Below are 23,155 nucleotides of genomic sequence, written 5' to 3'. Positions count from 1 at the left end.
CTCGTGGCCGGTGAAACCCTGCCCGGCCGGAAAGCACCCCGGCCCCCGGCCCAGAGCCCCTCCCCGCGGGAGCTCCCCGCACCTGGACCCGCCGCTCCCCGGGGAGACCTCCCCCCGCGCGGGGAGCTGCTTTCCTCCGGGTGGAAGCGCCCCCGCGGCTGGAGCCGTGCGCCGGCTTTCCCAGCGCGGGCCTGGGCCCGTCCGCCGCCTGGCGCCCCGGGCAGGCCCGACCCGGCCCCGGCCCTCCCGCGCAGGGGCGGCTCTCCCCGAGCGAGGGCCGCGGCCCGGGGAACTGGGCGCTTCCTGCGCGCGCTCGCCGGCTGCCCGCACGAGGCCCGGGGCCCAGACTGAACGGGGATTGGCTGGGGGCGGACACGGGCGGGGCGCGGGCCCAGCGCCGGGAGTGTGGCCGCGCCCGTCCTGCTGTCGGCTCGGGGAGACCTTGGCCAAGCGGCTTTTGCCAGCCAAAGTTCAGGGGCTGCCCTGCCTGCGCGTGAGCGTGGGCGCGGGGCCCCGAGGGGCCAGCCGGACCGCCTAGAAAGGTCAGGTGGGGGTGTGAGCGGGGTGGGCCGGGGTGCGCTCCTCGCCTCCGGGCTCACCGCGCCAGGCGAGGGGCTCCCGGGCGCTGCCGAGTCCACAGTGCGGGCGATGGAGCCGAGGAGGCGGGACTACTGCGTGGAGCGGCCGGTGCTGAGCCAGGGGCAGCTGGAGGCGCTGGGACGCCGCGGCTTGGCGCCTGGTACCCGCCGCTGGCGCCCGCGGCTGCAGTAAGGCTGAGGGCAGGGCCTGGGCACTGGCAGGGCCCAGGTGGCCCCTGTCCCCGACACCCGCCCTGTGTGCCCAGGTGCTCCCGCGCTCGGGCCCGAGCCCTTCTGCTCCAGCACCTCCCAGTTCTGGCCTGGCTGCCACAGTATCCCGTGCGTACCCGGCTCCTGGGTGACCTGTTGTCTGGCCTGAGCGTGGCCATTATGCAGCTGCCACAGGGTGAGTCACCCTCAGCCCCCCTCCCAGCGCAGACCTGAAGCCGTGACCCCTGCCCAAGGAACTGTGGCCCCCGGTCAAGGGTGGGGATTCCCTCGCCCTTCAAAGGCCCTGCCTCCAAGCCTACCTCGCCACCACTCCACCTCCAGGACTGGCCTACGCCCTCCTGGCCGGACTGCCCCCCGTGTTCGGCCTCTACAGCTCCTTCTACCCTGTCTTTATCTACTTCCTGTTTGGCACTTCTCGGCACATCTCTGTGGGTGAGTGGGGCAGGCCTGGCCTTGCAGGAGGCTGCCCACATCCCCCATGGGAGCCGGTGAGGGAGGTGAGCAGGGCAAGAGGTCCTCAAGGAGAGGGTGGTGCTGGTTCATCCCCGGGCAGGACCAGGCCTCTGGCCCTGGGCACAGATTCAAGGTACCTCGAGGCCCGGGCGCCAGGAGGATGTGGGTAGGTGAGACATCTTGGGGGGCTCAGAACATGGCAGGGGCCTGACCAGCCACCCCACCTTACACAGGAGGGCGCTCGTGGGCCTGTGGACACGGGTGGGCCAGGGTCGGTGATGCTCGAGGGCATCACCAACCCTGCATCTGTTCATAGGCTGTGGTCTGGCCCTGGGTGTCCACAGGCCTCTCTTAAGGACAGGGTTCCAGGGTGGGCAGCGCCTCGCCCCTCAGACCTGCCCCCGCTGGCCCTGCAGGCACCTTTGCTGTCATGTCAGTGATGGTGGGCAGTGTGACAGAGTCCCTGGCCCCAGATGAGGCTTTCCTCCAGGCCGAGAACGCCACAATCAACAAGACAGCCAGGGATGCCACCCGGGTGCAGGTGGCCTCCACGCTCAGTGTCCTGGTCGGCCTCTTCCAGGTGCCGAGCAGTCGGGGCGCCCACCCCACTGTGTGCCTGCCCCCATCCCCCTCTCCCTCCCGCCCTGGGCTCTGCTCCAGCACCCCCCAGGACCCCGCCACCCTGACTGCCCTCCACCCCACAGGTGGGGCTGGGCCTGGTCCACTTCGGCTTCGTGGTGACCTACCTGTCGGAGCCCCTGGTCCGTGGCTACACCACAGCCGCCTCTGTGCATGTCCTCGTCTCCCAGCTCAAGTATGTGTTTGGCATCCACCCGAGCAGCCGCTCCGGACCCCTGTCCCTCATCTATGTGAGTGAGGGAGGGAGGCGGCGGGGGCGCCCGGCCTGTGGGCAGGCTGTGACCAGCCTTCCCGCAGACAGTGCTGGAGGTCTGCCAGAAGCTGCCCCAGAGCGTGGTCGGCAGCGTGGTCACCGCGGCCGTGGCAGGCGTGGGGCTGGCCGCGGTGAAGCTGCTCAACGACAAGCTGCAGCACCGCCTGCCTGTGCCACTGCCCGGGGAGCTGCTCATGGTTAGAGTCCTGGCACTGGGCAGGCGAGGCGCATGCCGCCAGGCGGGCGAGCGGGACCCAGAGGCCAGCTCCGTGGGCGGTGGGGGGTTCCTGGGGCTGGGGCCGCGGCAGAAGGCCCGCACCGGCATCTCCCTGCCCCGAATGACTGCAGCGGCATGCCCAAAGCAGAGGGTCTGTCTCAGCCTGTTGCCGGCTTCCCCCGATCCCTCGGGTAGTTTGCTTCAGGCCTCCCCAGCCACCCCCAAAGTGGTTTCTCAGTCCCCCTTGCTGACGATATCAGCACCTTCCCCCGACTCTGTCCTCTCCCCAGCTCATTGGGGCCACCGGCATCTCCTACGGCGTGGGCCTGAAGCACAGATTTGGGGTGGCTGTTGTGGGCGATATCCCTGCAGGGTGAGCCTGGTCCCTGTCAGGTGAGGGAGGGCTGGGTGGCCACTGCCTGCCTTTGGCCTCACAAATGCCCCTTGCAGGCTGATACCCCCAGCGGCCCCCAGCCCCCAGCACTTTGCAAAGCTTGTGGGAAGTGCCTTCTCCATTGCTGTCGTGGGGTTCGCCATCGCCATCTCACTGGGGAAGATCTTCGCCCTAAGGCATGGCTACCGGGTGGACAGCAACCAGGTCTGGGGGACAGGACATGGGACACACAGGGCAGCCAGGTGCAGGAGACCACCAGCCCCAGGGGATGGAGTGTCAGTGGGACGCAGGGAAACAGCAGAGAGGTGTGCCGGGGCCAGTGGGAGCGGGGCACGCAGGACAAGCAGCCGAGCCCCTAGGGGCCGTCGAGGCAGGTGGAGGTGGGTGCCCGGGTGCCGCACTGCAGACCTCTCACCCCTGAACCTCCCTAGGAGCTGGTGGCCCTCGGCCTCAGTAACCTCGTCGGGGGCATCTTCCAGTGCTTCCCCGTGAGCTGCTCCATGTCGAGAAGCCTGGTCCAGGAGAGCGCCGGGGGCAGCACCCAGGTGGGCCTCAGGAGCGAGCGTGGGGGTGTGCTGTGACACACACTGCCCTGCCTGGGCTCCCCCTGCTCACCCGCCCCGCCCTCAGGTGGCCGGAGCCATCTCCTCCCTCTTCATCCTCGTCGTCATTGTCAAACTTGGGGAACTCTTCCAAGACCTGCCCAAGGTGGGTCCCCACGCCCACTGCACCCCACCAGGCTTGAGGGTGTGCTTGGGACTCAGAGCAGTCAGTCAGGTCCCAGGTGAGGCTCAGGGATACAAGGTCCTGCCCCGTTTCTCAAGGCTGAGATCTTTTGGAGTCAAGGGTCAGGGTTGTCGGAGTCAGATCCAAGCTGGCTGGTCCGGGGTGGGTGTGGTTTCAGTCGTGTGGGGTTATGCCCGGGTCCCTGGGGGTGGTCCTGCTCGTGCCAGACCGTCAGGGCAGCCCTGGTGACGGCCCCCACCCCGCAGGCAGTCCTGGCAGCCACCATCCTCGTGAACCTGAAGGGCATGCTGACGCAGATCACGGACATACGTGCCCTCTGGGGGGCAAACCGGCCCGACCTGGTAGGCTTGGGGCCGGGGGTGGAGGGAGCTGCATCCCAGCCCCCGTGACCCTCTGGACCCTCTGGCTGCTGGCCTTCTGCTTTCAGCTCATCTGGCTAGTGACTTTTGTGGCCACCATCCTGGTGAACCTGGACCTCGGCCTGGTGGTCGCGGTGGTCTTCTCCCTGCTGCTCGTGGTGGCCCGCACGCAGCTGTGAGGCCCCCCTTTCGGTCCCCCATTCCAGCTGCTGAGGTCCCACTGGCTGCCCAGCCTTCTCCCATCTTGGGCCCCTTAGTACCCCTCACTGCCCTATTTCCAGGCCCCCTCTCCTTACTGCCTCCCCCGCAGGCCCCGCTACTCTGTCCTGGGGCAGGTGCCAGGCACGGACATTTACAGAGATATGGCAGAGTATTCAGAGGTAAGCGCTGGGCCAGGCAGGAGGGAGGCCTGGGCGGGGCGGGCCTCTGTCAGGCCCACCCACAATGGCAAGGCCACCGGGCTGAGGGCGCTTCGATCCTTGGGGTTTCAAGGGTGAAATTCGGGTCTGTGACCGCACTCAGAGTAAGAAGCGTTAGGAAGGGACAGAGATGGGCCTGGGGCAGGGTCTGGAGGAGCACCAGCCTCAGCCTGCAGAGCAGCCCTGGGGCAGGAATGCCCAAGGGGTGGGAATCTGGAGGCCCCGGATGGGGGACAGGCTGTTGGTGGTCTGCTCAGGGGGGTCGCTGACGCTCCATCGTCCACCCCCAGGGAAGCCTCATGTCAAGGGCCGGGGGTCTGAAATGAAGTGAGCCCACCCCCCTGACATGGAGCCCTAAAGTCTGAGCACAGTGTGATGGGGCTTAGATGGGCAGATGGGGAGGGCCTGTCATCACCCCCAATGTGAGCAGGAAGCTGGCCTCCCTGACCAGGCTGGGAGCTGGGATGCAGCCAAGGAGGGTCTCTGTGTCCAGGAGCGGAAAGAGGCCACAGGGCCGGGCTGCAGACCCAGAGGAGGCCTGAGGGCCCCTGAAGCCTGGCCTCGGCGGGGCAGGTGCAGGACGGGGCGTCAGGAAGGCAGGCCAGCCCCAGGCCCGCTCGGCTGGGGTGCAGGGGCTGCTACAGGCGCAGGGTGGGGGTCGGAGGCCGAGAGCGAGAGGCAGCCAGGAGAGGGCGGGCTCAGCCCCTGGACCTGGCCCCCCAGGCCACGGAGGTCCCAGGCGTGAAGGTCTTCCGCTCCTCGGCCACCGTGTATTTCGCCAACGCTGAGCTCTACAGTGACGCGCTGAAGCAGAGGGTGAGGCTGGGAGCCCCGGTGAGGGGGTGCGTGTCCGAGGGCCCCCCGCCCCACAGAGACCATGCCCTCCCACCTGCCCTTTGCCTGCAGTGTGGCGTGGATGTCGACCGCCTCATCTCCCGGAAGAAGCTGCTGCTCCAGAGGACCCTGGAGTCCGGGCGGCACAAGGGGACCGTCCGGAAACAGGCAGGCCCCGGGCCTCCCCGCCTCCTGGCCTCCCGCCTGCCCCTCCCTCCTCCCCCCATGCCCCAGGGACCCGCTCAAGGCCCCTGGCAGGCCCGACTCCCGCCCGCCTGTGGGCCAGTGAGGGGACTCTCCCATTTATGGCTGCACCTGGAGCTCTCAAGACCCCACCTCCATCCAGCCTGGCCGCCCTGGGGCCCCAGCCTCAGTTCCTGGCCCACCTACCTGCCCACAGCCAGGAGGGGACGCCAGGCCTGTCTGCCGTGCCGCCATGTGACAGCTGGGAGAGCTTTTTACTGTCCCTCTTCCTGGCCCAGGCTGCCGCCTGCAAGGACACGTCTGTCACCGTCAATGTCCACACCAGCATCAGAGACACTGAGAGCGGCTGTGAGGAGGCCTGCAAGGCCGAGGCGAGGCTGGTGGTGGGAGAGGGCGGCCGGAGCTGCGGGGAGGGGCGCCAACTACGGCCCTCAGGAAAGCCACGGACTGGCAGCTGTGGGTTCAAGGCTGTGCCGGTGGCAGGGATGTGGGTGGCAGATCAGAGGCTCTGGGGGCCCTAGGGATGCGCCACGGCATTCTACCTATTGGCTCGCTCTCCTGCTTGTCCGAGGCCTGGACGTAAGACCTAGAATTTTTAGAACCTACTGGACCCCAGTCTGTGCTCCCAGGTGGAGGGACGTCTTGGGTGTGTGGGAAAGAGCGGAGTCGGTGGGGTGCCAAGCCCAGCTCGAGGCCCAGGCGGGCCCAGGCATCTGTGTGTGTGCACACGTGTGACCTCTGTTCTGTCCTGGGGCCTCCCACTCACCTGGCCTCCCAGTAGCTCCCCTCCTAAGTGTCCTTGCAAAGCAGGGTCCAGGAAGTCTCAGCAGTACCCGCACATCTGTGTGTGTGTGCCCTGTGCATCTGAGCATCCCTTCCTGCGTGTCCCCTGCAGGCCCTTTGTGTGGGTGTTTCCATACACAACCCCACATCCGACCCTGTGTGTCCCTCAATGTCTGTGAGTGTGCCCTGCGTCGCCCCTCACCTGCACCTGGTGCCCCAGCAGGTGAGCGCAGGGAATGAGCCGGAGGAGATGGCAGCCAGTGGGCAAGGCACCGCCCAGGCCCCGGGCACACCCACCCTCAAGGCCCTGGGCCTGCCTCAGCCGGACTTCCACAGCCTTGTCCTTGACCTGAGCACCCTCTCATTCGTGGACACCGTGTGTCTCAAGAGCCTGAAGAACGTAAGGGCAGGAGCAGCCCGAAGAAGGGCCCTGGGAAGGACGGGCTCCTTGGGCAGCACCCCGATGCCATAGCTGGCTCCAGCAGCCCTCCTGGCCTCTGACCCCTGAACCCTCTGAGCTCCCCCCAAAGTGCCCTCCCCCCAGCCACACCTGCCTGAACACCCTTCAGGGCCCCTGAGCTTCTCTCTGGGTCTGAACCCCTTTTCTGCCTTAGATTTTCCGAGACTTCCGGGAGATCGAGGTGGAGGTCTACATGGCTGCCTGCCACAGTGCGTGGGGTGGGGAGTGGGCATGGTTGGGGCAGTGGTGGGTCTCCCTGCCAAGGAGTCTGCCTGGAAAATGAGGAAAAAGCTTTCTCTGAAACCGGAGATCAGAGGTGTCCTGGGAGCCGGGGCCCAACGGTCAAAAGTGACTGGGGGTTTAGCCTAGCCAAGGTCGGGGTGAGGGTGAGATGAGGTGATGCGGGCCAGGCATGCTGCTGGTGATGGGATGGGTTCCTGGTGGTCCTAAGCATCAGGGGAGACCTTGCCCGCAGCCCCCGTGGTTGCCCAGCTCGAGGCTGGGCGCTTCTTCGATGCATCCATCGGTAAGCAGCACCTGTTTGCCTCTGTCCACGACGCGGTCATCTTTGCTGTCCAGCATCCCAGGTCTGGCCCCACCAGCCCTGTCATGGTGAGCTGTCCTCTGGGCTGAGCTCCTTCTGCCCCCACCCTGTCCCCAACTCCATGAGGTCCTCCATCCTGGATGTCTGCCCCCCTTGAACCCCCTGCCTTTACATGAAGCTGTGCTTGGGGACGGGGGCTGCGGACCTGGGGGAGGGGGTGGCATGTGTCCTTTGGAAACCGTCAGGAGCCCTCCCTCCTGTGCCCACCCAGGTCACCAAACTCTGACCATAGTGCCACCCTGCCCACCTGTGGAGGCTGTGGCTGGGCGCCCGTGAGAAGCACCCCCTGGCCTGCCCACAGGTGTACCCCAGGAGTCTGCCTCGCACATACACGGCACGAGGGACGGAGGACCTGGACTCTGAGCTCAGTGCCCTGGGTCCAGGATGGGGCGCCGGCTGGTGGGGGAGGCGGCACTCCAGCTTCAGGAATAAAGACTTTATCACTTAACACCAGGCTCTGCTCTGCTGTGGGGGAGCCTTGGTTGGGGCTCTGGGGGCCCTGGCCCCTGGACCGTTACGTCCCAAAGTAAGGACTGGAGTCTGAAGCCGGGGGGCAGGTGGGGCAAGGGGAGGGCGCAGCAGGAGGGAGAGCTGGGGCCCCAGGGTGCACCCCGGTCCAAGCTCCCCCAGCCACACACAGCCCTTGGTGCCCATGTGCTGAGGTGCTTGGGAGGGTGCACTCTGGAGGATGTAGGCGACCAGCTGGGGCCGTACAAGGGTCCATGGGTGCTCCCGGCTGCATTTGGCTGTAAGAATGTGCTGCACTTATCTCCCCAGGAAATACCTGGCACTTGGCTAGGTCACCTGGGCTTTGCAGGTCGCTGGTAGCCAAGATGCATTTGCTGACTTGGCTGTAAAATGCCGACAATGGCCGTGTGGCCCCCGAGGGGCCGGCCAAGCCTCAGTGATTAAGGTCGGGACCAGCATCGGGGTCTCCCTGTCAGTGGCAGGAATGGCAGTAGTGCCCCTCCCATGGGTTGCCCAGTGGGCATTAAATGAGTAAGAGCCACCAGATGCCTGCAGTGGTGCGTGTCACCTGCTCAGAGCACACAGGCCCGTCCCCGAGCAGGCGCTGGGTGCTATGCTGAGGGAGTGGACGGAAGCTACCCCGCTGTGGCCGTGGCTCGCGTCAGTGCCCTGCCCTGTGTTCACAGGTCACCTGCCCTCCCCCCCGGACTGAGCCCAGAAAGCTGGGCTCCTGGGACGCAGCGTGTCACCCCTGCACTCAGTGGCAGCTGCTGGCGGCGGCCCCAAGGGCAGGGGGCTAGGGAGCTGACCACCCAGCCCTGCGAGCATCGCCAGGAGTGCTGAGGCCCCAGGGATTGCAGGGGGCCTGTGGGGGGGGGGGGCAGGGCCTCCCAGGCCTGGTGGGCCTTTGGGTTAGGAGTAGGGCCCCCACATTTTGAGCTGTGGGGTAGGCTGGGCGTAGGGGACCAGCTAGCTGCTCTGCTGGAGAGCACATTAGGGGCCATGGGCGCAGGTGCTGGGCGGGGAGAATGGGGGGATGCAGCCCAGAGCCCCTCGGGGAAGGCTGTGGCTCACTGGAGCCCGCTTCCTGGAGCCGGGCCACCCCGGGGGAGGGGTGTTTGCCCGTTGCCAGGCGCCCGGGTTCCAGGCTGACGGCGGCCATGCCCCTCACACTGTCCTTCCTGCTCTGCCTGCTGCTGGCCATGCCCGCCCCCTCCCGCCCCTGGGCTCGGCCCCTGTGGTACCAGGTGGGGCTGGACTTACAGCCCTGGGGGTGCCAGCCAGAGATCCCGGAGGGCTGCAGGGGCAGCCTGGGCTGCCTCAGCCACTGGGTGAGCCTGGGGGTGAACTACGTCTACCCTGTGGCTCTGGCCACCCTCGCGGCTGCCCTGGTGCTGGCGATCGGGCAGCTCCTGCAGAGGCGCTTGCGGGCTGTGGCCAAGGCCGAGGTGAGTGGGCTCCCGTCCCCACCCCCCTGCCCCCCTGCCCCGTGCCGCCCCTCACTACACCTCTCACTCCCGCTCTTGGTCCGATCTTCAGAGTCCTTCAGTGACCGCGGACCCCGCTGGACCTTGGAAACGGCGAACCCCGATCTGTTCAGACCGCACCGTACTCCACAGGGCCCTTCATATGCTAGATGCCCTCCTGCTCCAAATTGAGGGCCACCTGCGGCATCAAGCCAGCCAGCAAAGGCCCCAAATAAAGGGGACCCCTCCCCAGAGCGGGTGATCCAACCAACGCCTCTCTCTGCCTGGTGGCCAGTCGGGGTGGGGATGGCCTGAGGCTCTGGGCCTTCTCTGCTTATAGAGCCAGCAGGCCTGGTGAGGCCTCGGCGCCCAGGCCACAGGCTGGCTCAGGCTGCTCCGCGGCCCCCACCAACTGATCCCTCCTCCCCAAGTTCCCACCCACAAATACAGCTGCTGCCCTGGGGCTCCTCAGGGCCCCCAGTGTAGTGGGAGGAGATGGACCCTCAGGGCAGACGTGGGTGGTCCAGGTTGGGCCCCCCAAGGAGGAAAAGGGCCTTCACCCCTTCCCCACCTCCCTTCTGTCATAGCTGGTCCAGCTTGAGTGGGTGCTGAGACGTGCATTTCTATAATCTCTGTTTTAGGAAAAGTGTAACATTATGAGTTCAAAAATAGAAAAGTGAATTCGAATAATGAGAGAAGGAATCACGAGAGATCACAAATGACACTGTCAGGAAGCGGGTCGCTGTGCCGCAGAATCCGGAACGACACCTTTCTGGTGCTTCCTGAGGCATTTCTGTGGTACTGCACCCCCCCCCCCATTTTCTGGTTGCCCTCTGACAGCTTCAGCACAAGACGAGGATTTTGCGATCTGGGGGGAAATACCCTTCATGCAGAGAGTGGAAAGATGATCCAGTCTTCCTTCTAACATGTTTGATTGAAATTTGTCTCAATCATTGATGGTTCAGAAAATCTTTTTCTCCTCATCGGTTTGGTAGTGTCCCGTAATGGTCTGAATGGTTTTCAAATATGGGAAATTGCCATAAACTTTCTTCTGTATGGAGCTTTATGATTCAGAAGGGTTTTCCAAGAGGAACTGGTCCACATATTTCAAACCTGGTTTTCCCCACAATTTTTCTAGCACTGGGCACTGTGGGGCAGGTTTTAGATGCACACCCCATAAATATGTCCCTTTAGCCCCAGAACCCGTGTGTCCCTACGGTGGACTCGGACACGTGCTGCCCAGGCCCCCTTCAGAAGGCAGATGGGGCCCCCTGAGCTGCAGAGCTGCTCACGGCTAATTTGCTTCCTTGGCCCACCCCCTCCCTCCCTCCCTCCGAGGTCCACCCTAAAGGACTCCCTGGTGAGCACCCTGAACTCCTCGTTGGAGCCTGTTTCTTAGAGAACCCTACCTGGCACCCTTTCCAGCCCACTCCCCTCTTGACTGGACGCCAAATGCCGCAGCCTCTCTGACATCCCCTGCATGAGGGGAAATGGGATAGAGTGGGATCTGGAAGAGGACAGACATGCTCATTACTACCTACATTTTGCAAGTGTTCCAAAATACCTGACCCGACGGACACGCGCTCTCCCGAGGCCCAGAAGCAAAGGGAGCCTCACTGGCCGGTTAGGGCCCTGGCTATGATCCAGTGTTCAGTGAGCACCTGTCTGCTGTGGTATTGCGGACCCCAGGATCCACAGGTCAGCAGAACAGAAGTGGCCCCTCCCTCAAGCACTCACAAATGGTGGAAACAGCCCCAAAAGGCAATTTCTCTGCAGAGAGGCATGCTGGCCCAGGCAGGCTGGGGCCAGGGGCTGAGTGCACTGACCAGGGGAGGACGCTGCTCAGTCAGGACAACCGCATGCCAGGGCCTGGTGGGGAACACTGTTCTAGGAACTGGGAGGTGGTCACGGTTTTGGGGGAAAGAAGGAGCCTTGGGCAGCTGGAAGAAGCAGGCTGGGGACGGGCAAGGGTTGGTGGCTTCCAGGGAGGGCATGTGCGCACAAGAGCAGCTTCTCCAGCTGTCCTATGCTAGAGTATGTGGCAGAAAAGAAGTTTGCAAGTGGAATTAAGGTTAAAGGCCTTAAGATAGGGTGGTCATCCTGGATTGTTTTGGTGGGCTCAGTGCAAGGGCACGAGCCCTTAAAAGTAGACACAGAGGACGGAAGAGTAGATCAAATGCAGTGTGAGACGTGCCTGATCTTCTGCTTCTGGTCTTGACAATGGTGGAAGGGATCCTCCGCTATCTAAAGACCCAAGAACTTCAGGTGACCTCCAGAAGCCAGGAATGACCCTCAGGTGGCAGCCATCAAGAAAACAGGATGTCAAGAAATCAGAAGGCTCATGCCCTGCCAGAGGGAATGTGAAATGGTGCCGCCACTTTGGAAAACAGTTTGGTGGCTCCTCAAAAGGCTGGACATAGAATGACCATAGGACGCAGCAGTTCCACGCCTAGTTAGATCTGAAAAGAGTGGAAAGCAGGATCTCAAACAGTTACTTGCTTTGCAGTGCTATTAACAATAGGTGAGAGGGGAACAGCCCAAGCATCCCCAGGGGGGTGGGCCAATGACGTTATGCTACATGCAATAAGTGAAACACGAAAGGACAAAGACATAAACGGAGGCATATTAGAGATGTGAAGAGTGTAAGTAAAACTACTCAATCACCATCCAACCTAGCAGATAGAAAGGCACTCCAAGGAGCTGGACAAGTGAAATACTTTCATAGGCAGAAGAGAGAGGAGCAGGGCAAGGAAGTTACGCTGGCAGAAAAATGGGTGGGTTATTGCAAAGTCACTTTGCTTTAGTGGACAACAGGTCCATCGGGCAGATCACCTGACTGGTGCCGACGGGAGACTCCAGACTGACAGGTTTAAGATTCCATCTGGGGAGTCGAAATTGCCGTCGAGTTGTTTTAGTTTGGTGACATGGGACTTAAGATAAGCAACATAGAGTTTGTGCCTGTTGTCTTGTCTTTAACAACAAATCTTTTTTGATCCCGCTTGTTGAGGTACCTAGAAAAGACAAGTTCACAGAGACAGCATAGAATCTAGGTTATCAGGGGCTGGAGAAGGGTGGAAATGGCAAGCTGTTGCTTAATAGGTACAGTTTCTGTTTGGGATGATGAAAAAATTCTGGAAATAGTGATGACTGCACAACAATCTTGAGTGTAATTAATGCCACTGGAGTGTACACTTAATAATGGTTAAGATGCTAACTGTTATTTATATGTCAGCCCAGTTTGAAAACATTAAGAAAGAGCATAAAAAGGCAACGATCTAGAAGAATAAACCCATGAGTGTATTAAATAAATAGAAAGCAGGGTGAGGGAGTCAGATTCTCGGCCAGCCTGGCCACAAGTTTGAGAATTGCGGGGGTCTCACAGAGAAAGAAGGCCTGGTCAAGAAACACTGCTGCAAAATTCAATTTGCAATTTAAGGAGCAAAGGGATCTTTTGGCCTCCCCTGACTCCCTGTGCAAGTAAGTTCCAGAAGATCAACTTGAATCCTGGAAGACTTGCCAAATTAGTGCAATCGCTGCTTATACTTGACCTTTCAGTGGCATTTTCTTTTCCCCAGCCCCTTGAAGCGCACCCTTTCCAGGCATCTATAGCACCATGCTTCCTGTAGCCCCACGGTCCTTCCCCGTGCAGCCCGGGGCAGCTGTGGTGGTGGGGAAGGGGGGGAAGGGGGAGGTGGCTGGATTTCAAAATTCAGGGTTTGAGGATTTTGAGAGAGAAGTCCAGGATGGCACCTAGATTTTTTACCCTGAACAACTGGGTTAACGGAGGAGTCATTACTGAGATGAAGCCAATCATGGGAGGAACAGGTTTGGGAGAGAAGGTGAAAGGTTCCACTTTAGTGTGTGTGATCCGGGTGTCCCTTAGCCCTCCAGGCGAGGGGGCGGGTAGGAGCCATTGTATGTGGACACTGAGGCCATGAGGCTGGGTGACAGCCGGACGGGAGTCTTGACCTGGAAGGAAAGGAGTGCCAGGCCCTCTCCCTGCGTCAGTGCTGGAGGGTGAGGTGGGCCCGGCAGAGGAACCGAGAAGCAGTGTCCAGGGAGGCAGGACTGGAAGAGGGCCGCCCGGGAGCCTAGCGGCGGAGAGGAGCGTGGTCCGGGGATGCAGCGACTGGCCGACCAAAAGGAGGCCGCTGGGTTCAGCGATGTGGGGCCCACCGGTCACCTGGACAGGTGTGGCTCAGGAGGGGGAGGGGCTTGGGGGAGAATGGGGGGGGGGACCGCAGGCAGCGGGCTTGCTGCCAGAGGGGGCGCCGAGGGGGCTTGTGTCCCGGGCAAGGAGACAACTAGATGTAGCGTGCGCCTCAGCGGGCCGACCCAAGCTCAGGGCTCGTCAGCTGCAAAGACCGAAACTGGAGGGACGGGTGCTGGCGGAAAGGAAAGGCTGCTTTGCTCAGGAGGCCCGCGGCCCCGCAGATGGTGGGCCAGCGTCCCTAGGCCGTCCCCGGGAGTGCCGCGCGCCGGCAGGAACGCGCCGCCAGCGCGGGACGTGGGTGTCCGCGCCGGGGACGCACGGGCCCTCTGCGCCCCATCTTCCGGGAAATACGAAACCTCCAAACACCAAAGTTTTCAAAGTGGCAAGATGGACTAGCTAGAAGGTTCTCTTTCTCGTCGTTTTTCAGCCCACAAAGTACCAACAAACACACCCTTAAGCCTTCCTTGTGTGATGCTGATAAAAGGCGGCTCTAACCGTGACTGCCTTCTGGGAAGATGACGCACTCAGCGCGCGACGCCCGCACCGCAGAGGCCGCGCGGGCACAGGTGGTTTGGGCGGCGGCGCGCACCGTAGGCGGCGGCCTGGGCCTGGGCTCTGCCCCCGCGCGGACTCCAGCTCGGGGCGCGGCCTGAGTTGGGGGTGGGTGTTTTCCTGTCGAGGAGGCCAGTCTCACAAACCGTCTCTAAGCGGTTCCTCTTTCTTGGCGATACACCGTTAACCCCTCCGGCCTCCTCGGAAGAGCCTCGCGGCCCGGCTCCCTCCGCGCGTGCGCCGCCAGGTGTCCCAGGGTGCGCCGGGGCCGGGCAGCGTACGCGCGGAGGGCGCCGGGCCTGCGAGCGAACAAGATCGCCTCCGCCAGGGGGCGGGCGAGCGCCAGGTCTGCGGCACTGCGCAGGCTCCTCTGTCGCCGCCGCGTCCACTGTCCGCATGCGCGGCGCGGCCTAGCGCCGACTGCAGCGGCAAGATGGCGGCCTCCGCAGTTTGCCGGGCGGCGGGCGCCGGGGCGCGAGTGCTGCTGCGCGCCCGCCGCTCGGTGAGGAGGGGACGGGAAGGGGGCACGGGGGGCTGGAGGGGAGGGGGCTGGAGGGGGCGGGGCGGGGGGCTGGAGGCGCCGGCGACGGGGATGTGGGCGGGCGGGCGCGGGGTCAGGGCCCGGGAAGGTCACGTCCCGGGGCCGGGGGGCGGCGGCCGCCTGGGGCGCGGGCTGCGGAGCGACCCCCAGCCCGGGCTCAGTGTCGGCCGCCCCTCCGCAGTCCGCCCTGCTGAGGTCGTCCGCCTCCCGTGGCGCCGCCACCTTCGCCCAGGCCCTGCAGGGCGTGCCGGAGACGCAGGTCAGCCTGCTGGACAATGGGCTGCGGGTGGCCTCCGGGCGGTCCTCGCAGCCCACCTGCACGGTGAGTGGGGCGCAGCCCCCCGCGGCTCGGGTGTGACCTTGAGCCCGAGGTCTCGGGGATTCGGGTCGGCCCTGCTCACTCGCAAAGAATTGCCCTCCGATCCGACCCCGACCGCTCCTGGACTTGCGGGGCAATTCTCAGCACAGCTGGCACCCATTTGGCATAGGATGGCTGCCAGGGTCTTTTCCAGCTTTTCCTAAGCGGCCCATTTGAGAGAAGTGATCCTGTCTCCGTTTTTCAGTGAGGAAAATAGGGTTCAGAGACATTGATTGCCAGACTCTTGGCCTAAAGTCATAATCTCCCTGCTAGACCAGGTGTGCGCTTGCAGAAGAAATGCATTTGAAGATCCATTGAAAGGGATGATTTTCCAGAAAACAACTCAAAATCAACTCAAAGGTAGAAATTTTGGCTAGATGAATAAGTGAGGAGATACTCTGATATATAATCCTGTCCCTCCTAAACGCCCAGGGCCAAGTAGTTTTGTTGGTAAGTTCTATCAGTTCTCTGGGACGAGCAAGGTCCTGGGATATGAATTGTTACTGCACAGCTCAAAAGGTGATAGGCAGTCTGCTTATTACGTGTGCGTGGCACCTGTATAAACCAACCCGAAGCCTGCTAAGCTTTATAGAGAATGCTGTACGTCACGGGCTCCCAGACGCTCTGGAAACCCAGCACCGCGCTGTGCTGCCAGACAAAGAATGCTCTCAGTTATAATCAAAGGTTATCAGGGATTGTAAAATGAGTCTTGCTTTCTAAGATGTTAGCTGTGGGTTAGGTGTTTGTATAAGAATTTTTGTTATATGTACAGCAACATCTTAGAATAGTAGATGGGAAAATTTTGAGTCAGCTGTGAACAAATAGTAAATTAAAAGACCAGATCTCCAGGACCATGTGGGGTGAGTGAGTGGTGTGTGTGTGTTTCACGGCACACAAGGAGGCTATTAAAATTATGATTCTCTCCTGGAGTCCAAGGAGACACTGGTAGCGTTAGGTATCTGGGTCTGACCAAACATTAAGTGTAAATGAAGGCTGCTTTCCTTAATATGATATAATGTTCAGTGTCTAAACCAATAAATAGTCTCCCTTAGTGGTGAAGGGACAAACCATCAGAACAAAAGCAGATACCATTTTTAGAAAGTAGCAAAGTCATTTGCAAACAGTGTGTTGCTTGTCTAGGAGGAAAAAAAAAAAAGACCTAAGGATTAGAAAGTGAGAGTGCATTTAGGATTAGCTGGCTGATGGGTCCCAGTGAGTACCACAGCTAGGGACGCCTGGGAGGCCTGGCTGCCGGGCAGGAAGCAGAGGCCGTGCAACTGCGCCTGCCAAGACCACTCTCCCCAGCCCTGGGACGGGACCCCTTGCCTGGGGCTTGCTCTGCATCCCCCAGGGTGGGGTACGAGTGTGGCCAGACGCTTTGCTACCTGTGGCTTCTTGTCCAGGTTGGGGTGTGGATTGATGTCGGCAGCCGTTACGAGACTGAGAAGAACAACGGGGCAGGCTACTTTGTGGAGCACCTGGCTTTCAAGGTGAGGTGTCTCCCCGGGCTTGGGGCTGCCTGTTGTACCTACTGAGGATGCAGGACAGTAAAGTCCACCTTCTCAATTTGGGGCTTCAGCTGGGGGGTTGATTTCTGGTTGTTCTGGAAGGAGCCATGCAGACTTGGCCTCTCTTGAGTGCTCATCTATCTTGGGTCCCTGCACAAGGCCGCCAGAGGCAAGAAAACCCCAGGGGTCCACAGGAAGCCCACCTTCCAGAGTGGCCAGGCCTGTGTTGTGTGCATGTGCATTTAGAATTGTGGGACACGCATAGATGCACACGTGCCTTGTAACAAACCCACAGACTGGGGCAGGCATGTGTTCGAGGGGAATAGCCTGCTCTGGTGGGATACGGGGCATTTCTTACTTGCAAGGGTGAGGACTGAGCTTGCTGGAGGTGGGGGAAGGTCACCATGTAGCTGGCCCATGTTGGCACTAAGTAGAGACTTCGTTCAAGTGAATGAAAAAAAATGGAGAGCGAAACATGGGATGGGCAGAGGTGTGGTGCGGAACAGATAGCTCGGCCAGTCGCGTGTCCCGCGTGTGCCCTTGCAGGAGTGGCGCGGGGTGGAGTGGGTTGTGGTGTATGCCCGTGAGTGTCCGGGACCGTCACCAGTGGTCGGCTGTCTTGGAGCCTTGGGTTTCGGGCAGCGCCGTCCCTGGCACCCAGCCGTGTCCTTCCCATGGGCCCCTGCTGCTGTTGCTCGCTCAGCCCAAGGCCTGCTTAGTGCTTAGTGAGCACGCCTGGGCCCTGTGTCCCCAGGGTCTTCACTGAGGGAGGAGCCTGTGTACCTGTGGTCCCACGGGGACTGTAGCATCTGAGGATGGAGGTCCTGGGGTTCTGCGTGGCTTCTGAGTGTCCCATTGGTGTCTGGTTGCAGGGAACAAAGAATCGGCCAGGCAGTGCCTTGGAGAAGGAGGTGGAGAGCATGGGGGCCCATCTTAACGCCTATAGCACCCGGGAGCACACTGCTTATTACATCAAGGTGCTCTCCAAGGACCTGCCGAAAGGTAACCTGGAGTGGGCAGGGGTCGGGGTGGGACTGCAGGGGTGCGGAGGACAGGCTCCCAGGAGCCTGTTGCCGGGCCGAAGGGTGCGGTTACCCTCAGAGTGTGTCGCCTTGCACAAGGCAGCCAGGACCCCCACACCTGGGGCTTTGGCACTGTTCCTGCTGTCCAGGGCCCACCTGGCGCCAGCACTGTCTTTCCTGCACACAGCTGTGGAGCTCCTCGCTGACATTGTGCAAAACTGCAGCCTAGAAGACTCTCAGATTGAGAAGGAGCGTGACGTGATCCTGCGGGAGCTGCAGGAGAATGACGCATCCCTGCGGGATGTGGTCTTTGACTACCTGCATGCCACGGCCTTCCAGGGCACGCCTCTCGCCCAGGCTGTGGAGGGGCCCGGCGAGAACGCCAGGTGAGCGTCACTGGGCCTGGGATAGGAACAGTTCAGCCACCCTTGGCAAGCTGATTGTAGAGCTGCCTGCCTGTGCCGGCTGGGCTCTATCTTGGGTGACCCGAGCCGCTCTGGCCGAATGTCTCGCAGGAAGCTGTCTCGGGCTGACCTGACGGAGTACCTCGGCAGGCATTACAAGGCCCCCCGCATGGTGCTGGCAGCAGCTGGAGGTGAGTGGCAGCTCCTGAAGCCCGGCGGTGGTGGGTGGGTGGGCGCTGGCCCACCACAGGATGGTGGTGGGGTACTGGCCCCCCAGACGCGAGGCGTTTCTCGACCCCACCTTGTCTGAGGAGACCCAGTTTGCAGGCTGGTGGGAGACAGGTGCTCCAGGCTTGGTCCCTGTCTCCTGGCCAGTGGGGAGCCAAACACTGGGTGTGTGCTGATGCCCGTTGGATGACAGACTGGGGCGCACCTTGACGGGGGCACATGGGCAGGGGATGGTGACAGGGCTCATGGAGGTGAGGGGGGTGCCTTTGAAACGTGTTGTTTGAATGGTGGTAGCTGATAAGTTGGGGAGTGGGGTTGTAGCCCCACATGTGTGTTAAGGCTTGCTCTGCTCTGCTGCTGTGGGGGGCTGGGGCATGGGCGTGGGGAGAGGCAGAAGGAGCAGGGGAGAGAAGTGGGTGGGCTTTGTGGGTGGGAATGTGCGGGTGTGGACGTGGGGGGGTCGCAGGGTCAAGGGCCTGGGTGGGTGCAGGAGACCGGCAGGAAGAGCCCACTGTGGTTTTGGGCCAGTGAACCCATAGTGATTCGAGCTGCTGACGTGTTGGGCCTCACTGAGCCCAGCAGGGTCTGAGCTTGGGGAAGGAGAGAGGCACCTGGCGGGCTGTCCTTGGGGAAGGTGGCCGAGTCCCTGTCCCGAGGCAAGGCCAGCAGGATCCTAAGGGTCCGATCCCTAATGTGACGTGTTTTTGTGCCCTGTCACCTGCCAGTCCCTCCATCCCCCACCCCAGGACAGCAGCCACGGTCTGCTCAAGGAAGAGCTGCACAGACGAGGCAGGGCAGGTGGCCTTTGCCCAGGGATCCTGTCTTATCCTCGGTGTGGGGGAGAGTCTGTCACATGGGAGGGAGTCTGTTTATAAGCTCAGCTGCTGGTGTGTCTCCAGGGCTGTGGTGGGAGCAACTTGACCCTGAGGGGCCAGCCCTGCCCACGAACAGAGTCAGTCTGTGCAAGACTGTCCGCCTCTCCTGTCCTGGTGTCACGTCTTCTGCCCTCTCCCCCAAGACGGCACACGGGGTCCTCTGCCTGTCCGTGGTTCCCCCTCCCTGTGCCTCGCACCCTGGCTGGCCAATAAAGCTGCTGTGTGTCTCAGCAGGGGTGGAGCACCGGCAGCTGCTGGACCTCGCCCAGAAGCACTTCAGCAGCCTCTCTCAGGCCTACACGGAGGACGCCGTGCCCACCCTGGCTCCGTGCCGCTTCACTGGCAGTGAGGTGGGCACCTGGTGGGGCTCTCAGCCAGGGCCTCTGGGGGACCTTGCATTTCATTACTGCAGAGATGCTTTGAGCAGGACAGGGGTCCCGTAGCTCCGCTCACAAGCACATGTTCACACATGCATGCCTGCACCCAGCCACACTTGGTGCCCTTGCCGGTGGCCTAAGCGCTCTGGTACCCCTCAGCCTTGCCGTATACTGTTCCAGATCCGTCACCGTGACGACGCCCTACCTTTGGCCCATGTGGCTATTGCAGTGGAGGGGCCTGGCTGGGCCAACCCGGACAACGTGGCCCTCCAAGTAGCCAATGCCATCATCGGCCACTATGACTGCACTTACGGGGGCGGCATGGTGCGTGCCAGGGGCGGGCAGGGACCCTGCCTTGAAGGAAGAGAGGGTGCTGGGACTGTGGCCTCTGCCCTGTGGGGTTCGGGTGTGGGACGCGGGTGCTGACCACCCCTGCCCGGCAGCATCTGTCCAGCCCGCTGGCTTCAGCTGCTGTGACCAACAAGCTGTGTCAGAGCTTCCAGACCTTCAACATCTGCTATGCGGAGACAGGGCTGCTGGGTGCGCACTTTGTCTGCAACCGCATGAGCATCGACGACATGATGTTCCTCCTGCAAGGCCAGTGGTGAGCATCCCCCGCTGCTGGGGGAGGTCAGGGCCTGTGGGCAGGTGGGGGAGGCCAAGCAGCACACGCTGCAGAGTGAGCAGCCACCTGCCGCCCTAGGATGCGCCTCTGCACCAGCACCACGGAGAGCGAGGTGAGCCGGGGCAAGAACATCCTCAGAAACGCCTTGGTGTCTCATCTGGACGGTGAGTCCTGCAGCCCAGGGGTGGCACGTGGCCACCACCCTTGACTTTGAAGGTCCTGCTGTTTACCTCCCCACCCTCAGGGCTTAGAGCCTCAGGTGCAAGGGTGGGGGGTTGGGTCAGTCATTGCTCAGCGCAGGTGGTTGTAGAAGTGAGGGTTGTGATCCGCCGTCACCACAGTCCGTGGGCCAGCCCAGAGCGGGAGGTCGGGTGTGACCTGTCAGTTTCCCCGGCCCCGGCAGGTACCACTCCTGTGTGCGAGGACATCGGGCGGAGTCTCCTGACCTATGGCCGCCACATCCCCCTGGCCGAGTGGGAAAGCCGGATCGCGGTAACACAGGCCCCGGGAGGGGTTTTCAAGTCCCAACCTGGCAGGCTTCTACGGGCGTCTCCGGCAGGGAGCCGTAATAGGGGCAGGCAGAGGCACTGCCGGCCACGGGCTGCTACCCCACGGGAGCCCCCGATGGGGGGAGATCCCAACAGCTGCCCTTCGGGGGAAGGGCAGCGCCTGGGGGCTTGGGAGCGGCTGGGTACAGTCTCCTGGCCACAGCGGCCCCCACTCCTGCCAGCCAGCATCTCTGTGCTTCACCCCACAGGAGGTGGATGCCCGCACGGTGCGTGAGGTCTGCTCCAAGTACTTCTATGACCAGTGTCCCGCAGTGGCCGGGTTGGGTGAGTGGCCTGCAGGGCCCGCTCTTTGTCCTTGTCCCACGGCCGTTCTCGTGGCCTCCCCTTCCGCCTCTGCTTGCCCACACCCCGGCCTGCACTGGGGCAGCAGATGAGGCCCCCGAGAGGCTCTGCCTAATGGCCAGGCTGCCAGGGAGCTCTTGCTCAGAAAACCTGTCCCAGCAGTTCCCTGCCTGCCTGCCAAGGTTCCTCCATCAGTGCCTCCCACCTGCCAGGTAACAGACACCCCCCATGGGTGGGGTGGGGCCCCGGCAGCCAGAGCGTGAAGGGACACGCTTGGGGCCCCGAGCAACGTTCTCTTCCCTCTTGGCTCAAAGCTCGCCTTGTGCTGCTCTGGACAGCCCCTGATCGGGTGGGGCACAGGGCCAGGTGTCCCTGTGCAGGCCAAGAGCCCCACCCTGATGCCCTGCCCAATCCCCACAGGCCCCATCGAGCAGCTCCCTGACTACAACCGGATCCGCAGCGGCATGTTCTGGCTGCGCTTTTAGGCTGGAAGGCTGTGCAGGCCTCAGGAGGGCAGGCCAGGCTCCAGGTCCCCAGCCACACCACCTGGCACTTCAGACACACGCCGCATGGCCCCACCAATAAAGTTGTGTGTCCAGAGCTGCATGGCCCTCTTGGCTTTACCGTGGGGTCCCCTGGGCCACAGAGGGAGGGGGAGGCAAGTACTGTGTCCCCTGGACCCCTCCACCTTCCCACAAGCGACTGTGTCTTCAGCCAGGGGCAAATGGGGCCACAGCCCAGGGGCCGGAAGCTTGTGAGCCAGCGGGAGCCGCAGCCAGATGTTTCCACTTAGCCACATGCCCCTAGCCTGTGTCCCAGGAGTGGGGCGTGGGAGTCCCCGGGAGCTACAGGCCTATCCTTGGTTGTGGGAAGGGCCCTAGCTTGGGAAGTGGCTTGGCTCAGGTGGGAGCCCCCTGCCCTGGCCCCTGTGTGCCGCCTCTGCAGACCCGTGGTACGTCATTGGACCAGGAGGGACCAAGGGCTTCCCTGAGGACGCCTTCTTCGTTGGTTCCATCCGGGAGGATGGCCTGGGGCGCAGTGTTTCCACTGGTTTCTAGCTGCTGCCTGGACAGGCAGGGCAAGAATCCTTTGCCTCGATTTGCCGCTGACTCAGGCTCCCAGAATAGCCCTGAGCTCAGTGGGGCCCGAGCCCCTCCCCCAGCCAGGTCTGTCCTGGGCGAGTCCTGAGCGGCAGGCCCCCAGGCCCCTCCCGTGTAGCCGAGGCAGCTAGGACCTGGGGGAGCTCTCCCCTGTCGCGGGCCCTGCCACCTGGGGTCCTTGGTCCCTGGGCAGGTGGGCCCATCTTCCTGTGCCCCCCTACCAGCTATCAGGCTCCTTGGGAGCCCAGGCTGGAGACAGACAAGGGAGGGCCTGGCTGTCCTCGGGGCTGTGGGCAAGCGGGAGTGGGATCCTGGGTTGGGGGCTATTCGGAAGCCCCCCATGTCTTGGCTTTGCTGTAACCAGAACAGCCTCAGAGTGCCCCCCCCTCCCCCGCCCGCCACTCTGCTGTTTGCTCACAAGTTGTCGATTAGGAAATGCCTGTCAGGTGCCTCCTAGAGCCCAGGGCGGGGGTCTCAGGGCCTCCTCTGTGACGGGCTGGAGAGCACAGGCTGACAGGCCCCTGGATGCTTTCAGTGGCGTGTGGCACAGCAGGGGTGGCGAGCCCCGAGTCTGTCGCTCTGAGTAGGCTCGCAGCCGCTGGGGTCTGATTCCTGAGCCTCGATCTGTCCCCTCAGAGGCTCCAGGTGTGCAGGACTTAGCTGGCCTCCCTGGGGCGTGATGTGGCCCCAGGAAACTGATCTCCCCTCTGGCGGCTTGGGGAGTGACTGGCTAGCCTGAGGTGCAGCCCCAGTGGGCAGGTCCTGTGGTGACCTGAGGAGCTGCCCTAGGGCGGGGCAGAGGTCACAGGAGGAGCTGGAGCAAGCTGCCAGGGCACTGGGAGGGCAGAGGATGACCTGCCAGGCCTGGGCTGTAGTCACGGTGGGCCTGGATGTGTCCAGGGCAGAGGGCTGCGTAGGGCTGGAATCCTGAAAAGACACCCCTGTTGGGGACAGATGTGCCACCTGGCAGAAAGTGGCTCAAGGTAAGGCAAGGGGCAGGGGAGTGGGTGAAGGGCTGTGCTCGCCCTGCTACCCTGATGGGAGAGCTGGCCTCGGGCTGTGCCCAGCACGTGCCTGCTGGGGTCAGAACCGGAGGGCTCTGAGGACCACACACCCGCCCAGGAGCCCCCTGGAGCTCCAGACGGCCCATCCCAGCCTTGCTCCGCCTCTCAGCAGCCTTGGCTGCCCCCTTTGATTGACCCCTGACTGCAGGCAGCCTTTCCTTCCTGGGGGTACACCTCACGGCTCTGATGGTTGACGAGTCCCCTCTCAGCTCGTCCCGCAGTTTCCCCTCAGGGCCGGCCCTGCGTGTTGTCCGGTGCGCTCCCACTCTGCCCTGCTCTTGCCAACCTTCGCTGCGCAGGAGGAGGTCGGGCAGAGGCTACCTCTGAC

At 62.6% G+C, this 23,155-nt stretch overlaps 3 protein-coding genes across 13 annotated transcripts; all 3 read left to right on the top strand.

Annotated features, from left to right (window-relative positions):
* The first annotated feature begins 360 nt into the window (after positions 1–360).
* Positions 361–7,623, top strand: SLC26A6 (solute carrier family 26 member 6). 8 transcript variants are annotated; one of them, XM_073230570.1, is made up of 20 exons: positions 361–767; positions 845–984; positions 1,131–1,241; positions 1,679–1,842; positions 1,967–2,131; positions 2,199–2,351; positions 2,662–2,744; positions 2,822–2,969; positions 3,197–3,310; positions 3,396–3,473; positions 3,758–3,853; positions 3,940–4,046; positions 4,182–4,251; positions 5,014–5,106; positions 5,197–5,292; positions 5,607–5,699; positions 6,335–6,511; positions 6,726–6,780; positions 7,047–7,183; positions 7,387–7,623. In XM_073230570.1, exons 1-20 carry the CDS (start codon positions 649–651, stop codon positions 7,399–7,401), a joined length of 2,214 nt encoding a protein of 737 aa, XP_073086671.1. In that variant the 5' UTR covers positions 361–648; the 3' UTR covers positions 7,402–7,623. The 8 variants fall into 8 exon arrangements, with proteins under 8 accessions (XP_073086671.1, XP_073086668.1, XP_073086666.1 ...); XM_073230567.1 differs by having other exon boundaries at positions 5,014–5,292; XM_073230565.1 differs by lacking the exon at positions 1,679–1,842 and having other exon boundaries at positions 511–767; positions 2,203–2,351.
* Positions 7,624–7,767: 144 nt separating this feature from the next.
* TMEM89 (transmembrane protein 89) lies at positions 7,768–9,857 on the top strand. The gene is made up of 2 exons (XM_036994415.2): positions 7,768–9,091; positions 9,183–9,857. Exons 1-2 carry the CDS (start codon positions 8,672–8,674, stop codon positions 9,369–9,371), a joined length of 609 nt encoding a protein of 202 aa, XP_036850310.2. The 5' UTR covers positions 7,768–8,671; the 3' UTR covers positions 9,372–9,857.
* Positions 9,858–14,155: 4,298 nt separating this feature from the next.
* Positions 14,156–21,263, top strand: UQCRC1 (ubiquinol-cytochrome c reductase core protein 1). 4 transcript variants are annotated; one of them, XM_036994402.2, is made up of 13 exons: positions 14,156–14,376; positions 14,597–14,737; positions 16,177–16,263; positions 17,154–17,283; positions 17,491–17,689; positions 17,819–17,898; positions 19,045–19,160; positions 19,368–19,511; positions 19,631–19,791; positions 19,891–19,976; positions 20,216–20,304; positions 20,570–20,645; positions 21,084–21,263. In XM_036994402.2, exons 1-13 carry the CDS (start codon positions 14,308–14,310, stop codon positions 21,146–21,148), a joined length of 1,443 nt encoding a protein of 480 aa, XP_036850297.1. In that variant the 5' UTR covers positions 14,156–14,307; the 3' UTR covers positions 21,149–21,263. The 4 variants fall into 4 exon arrangements, with proteins under 4 accessions (XP_036850297.1, XP_036850296.1, XP_036850300.1 ...); XM_036994401.2 differs by having other exon boundaries at positions 19,042–19,160; XM_036994405.2 differs by lacking the exon at positions 19,368–19,511.
* Positions 21,264–23,155: the final 1,892 nt, after the last annotated feature.

This window comes from Manis javanica, chromosome 3, assembly GCF_040802235.1.
Source record: "Manis javanica isolate MJ-LG chromosome 3, MJ_LKY, whole genome shotgun sequence".
Lineage (NCBI taxonomy): Eukaryota > Metazoa > Chordata > Mammalia > Pholidota > Manidae > Manis > Manis javanica.
Note: the sequence above shows the minus strand (reverse complement) of the source record. Positions and strands in the feature narration are given on the sequence as shown.

Bases quoted from the DNA above. Each gene is read 5' to 3' on its own strand.
- SLC26A6 (XM_073230567.1), top strand. From the start codon at position 649: ATGGAGCCGAGGAGGCGGGACTACTGCGTGGAGCGGCCGGTGCTGAGC. The intron at 2,352-2,661 runs GTTAGAGTCCTG...TCCTCTCCCCAG, and splicing joins TGCCCGGGGAGCTGCTCATG to CTCATTGGGGCCACCGGCAT. The intron at 4,252-5,013 runs GTAAGCGCTGGG...CTGGCCCCCCAG, and splicing joins ATATGGCAGAGTATTCAGAG to GCCACGGAGGTCCCAGGCGT.
- TMEM89 (XM_036994415.2), top strand. From the start codon at position 8,672: ATGGGGGGATGCAGCCCAGAGCCCCTCGGGGAAGGCTGTGGCTCACTG. The intron at 9,092-9,182 runs GTGAGTGGGCTC...TCCGATCTTCAG, and splicing joins GGGCTGTGGCCAAGGCCGAG to AGTCCTTCAGTGACCGCGGA.
- UQCRC1 (XM_036994401.2), top strand. From the start codon at position 14,308: ATGGCGGCCTCCGCAGTTTGCCGGGCGGCGGGCGCCGGGGCGCGAGTG. The intron at 14,738-16,176 runs GTGAGTGGGGCG...CTTCTTGTCCAG, and splicing joins CCTCGCAGCCCACCTGCACG to GTTGGGGTGTGGATTGATGT. The intron at 19,977-20,215 runs GTGAGTCCTGCA...CGGCCCCGGCAG, and splicing joins CTTGGTGTCTCATCTGGACG to GTACCACTCCTGTGTGCGAG.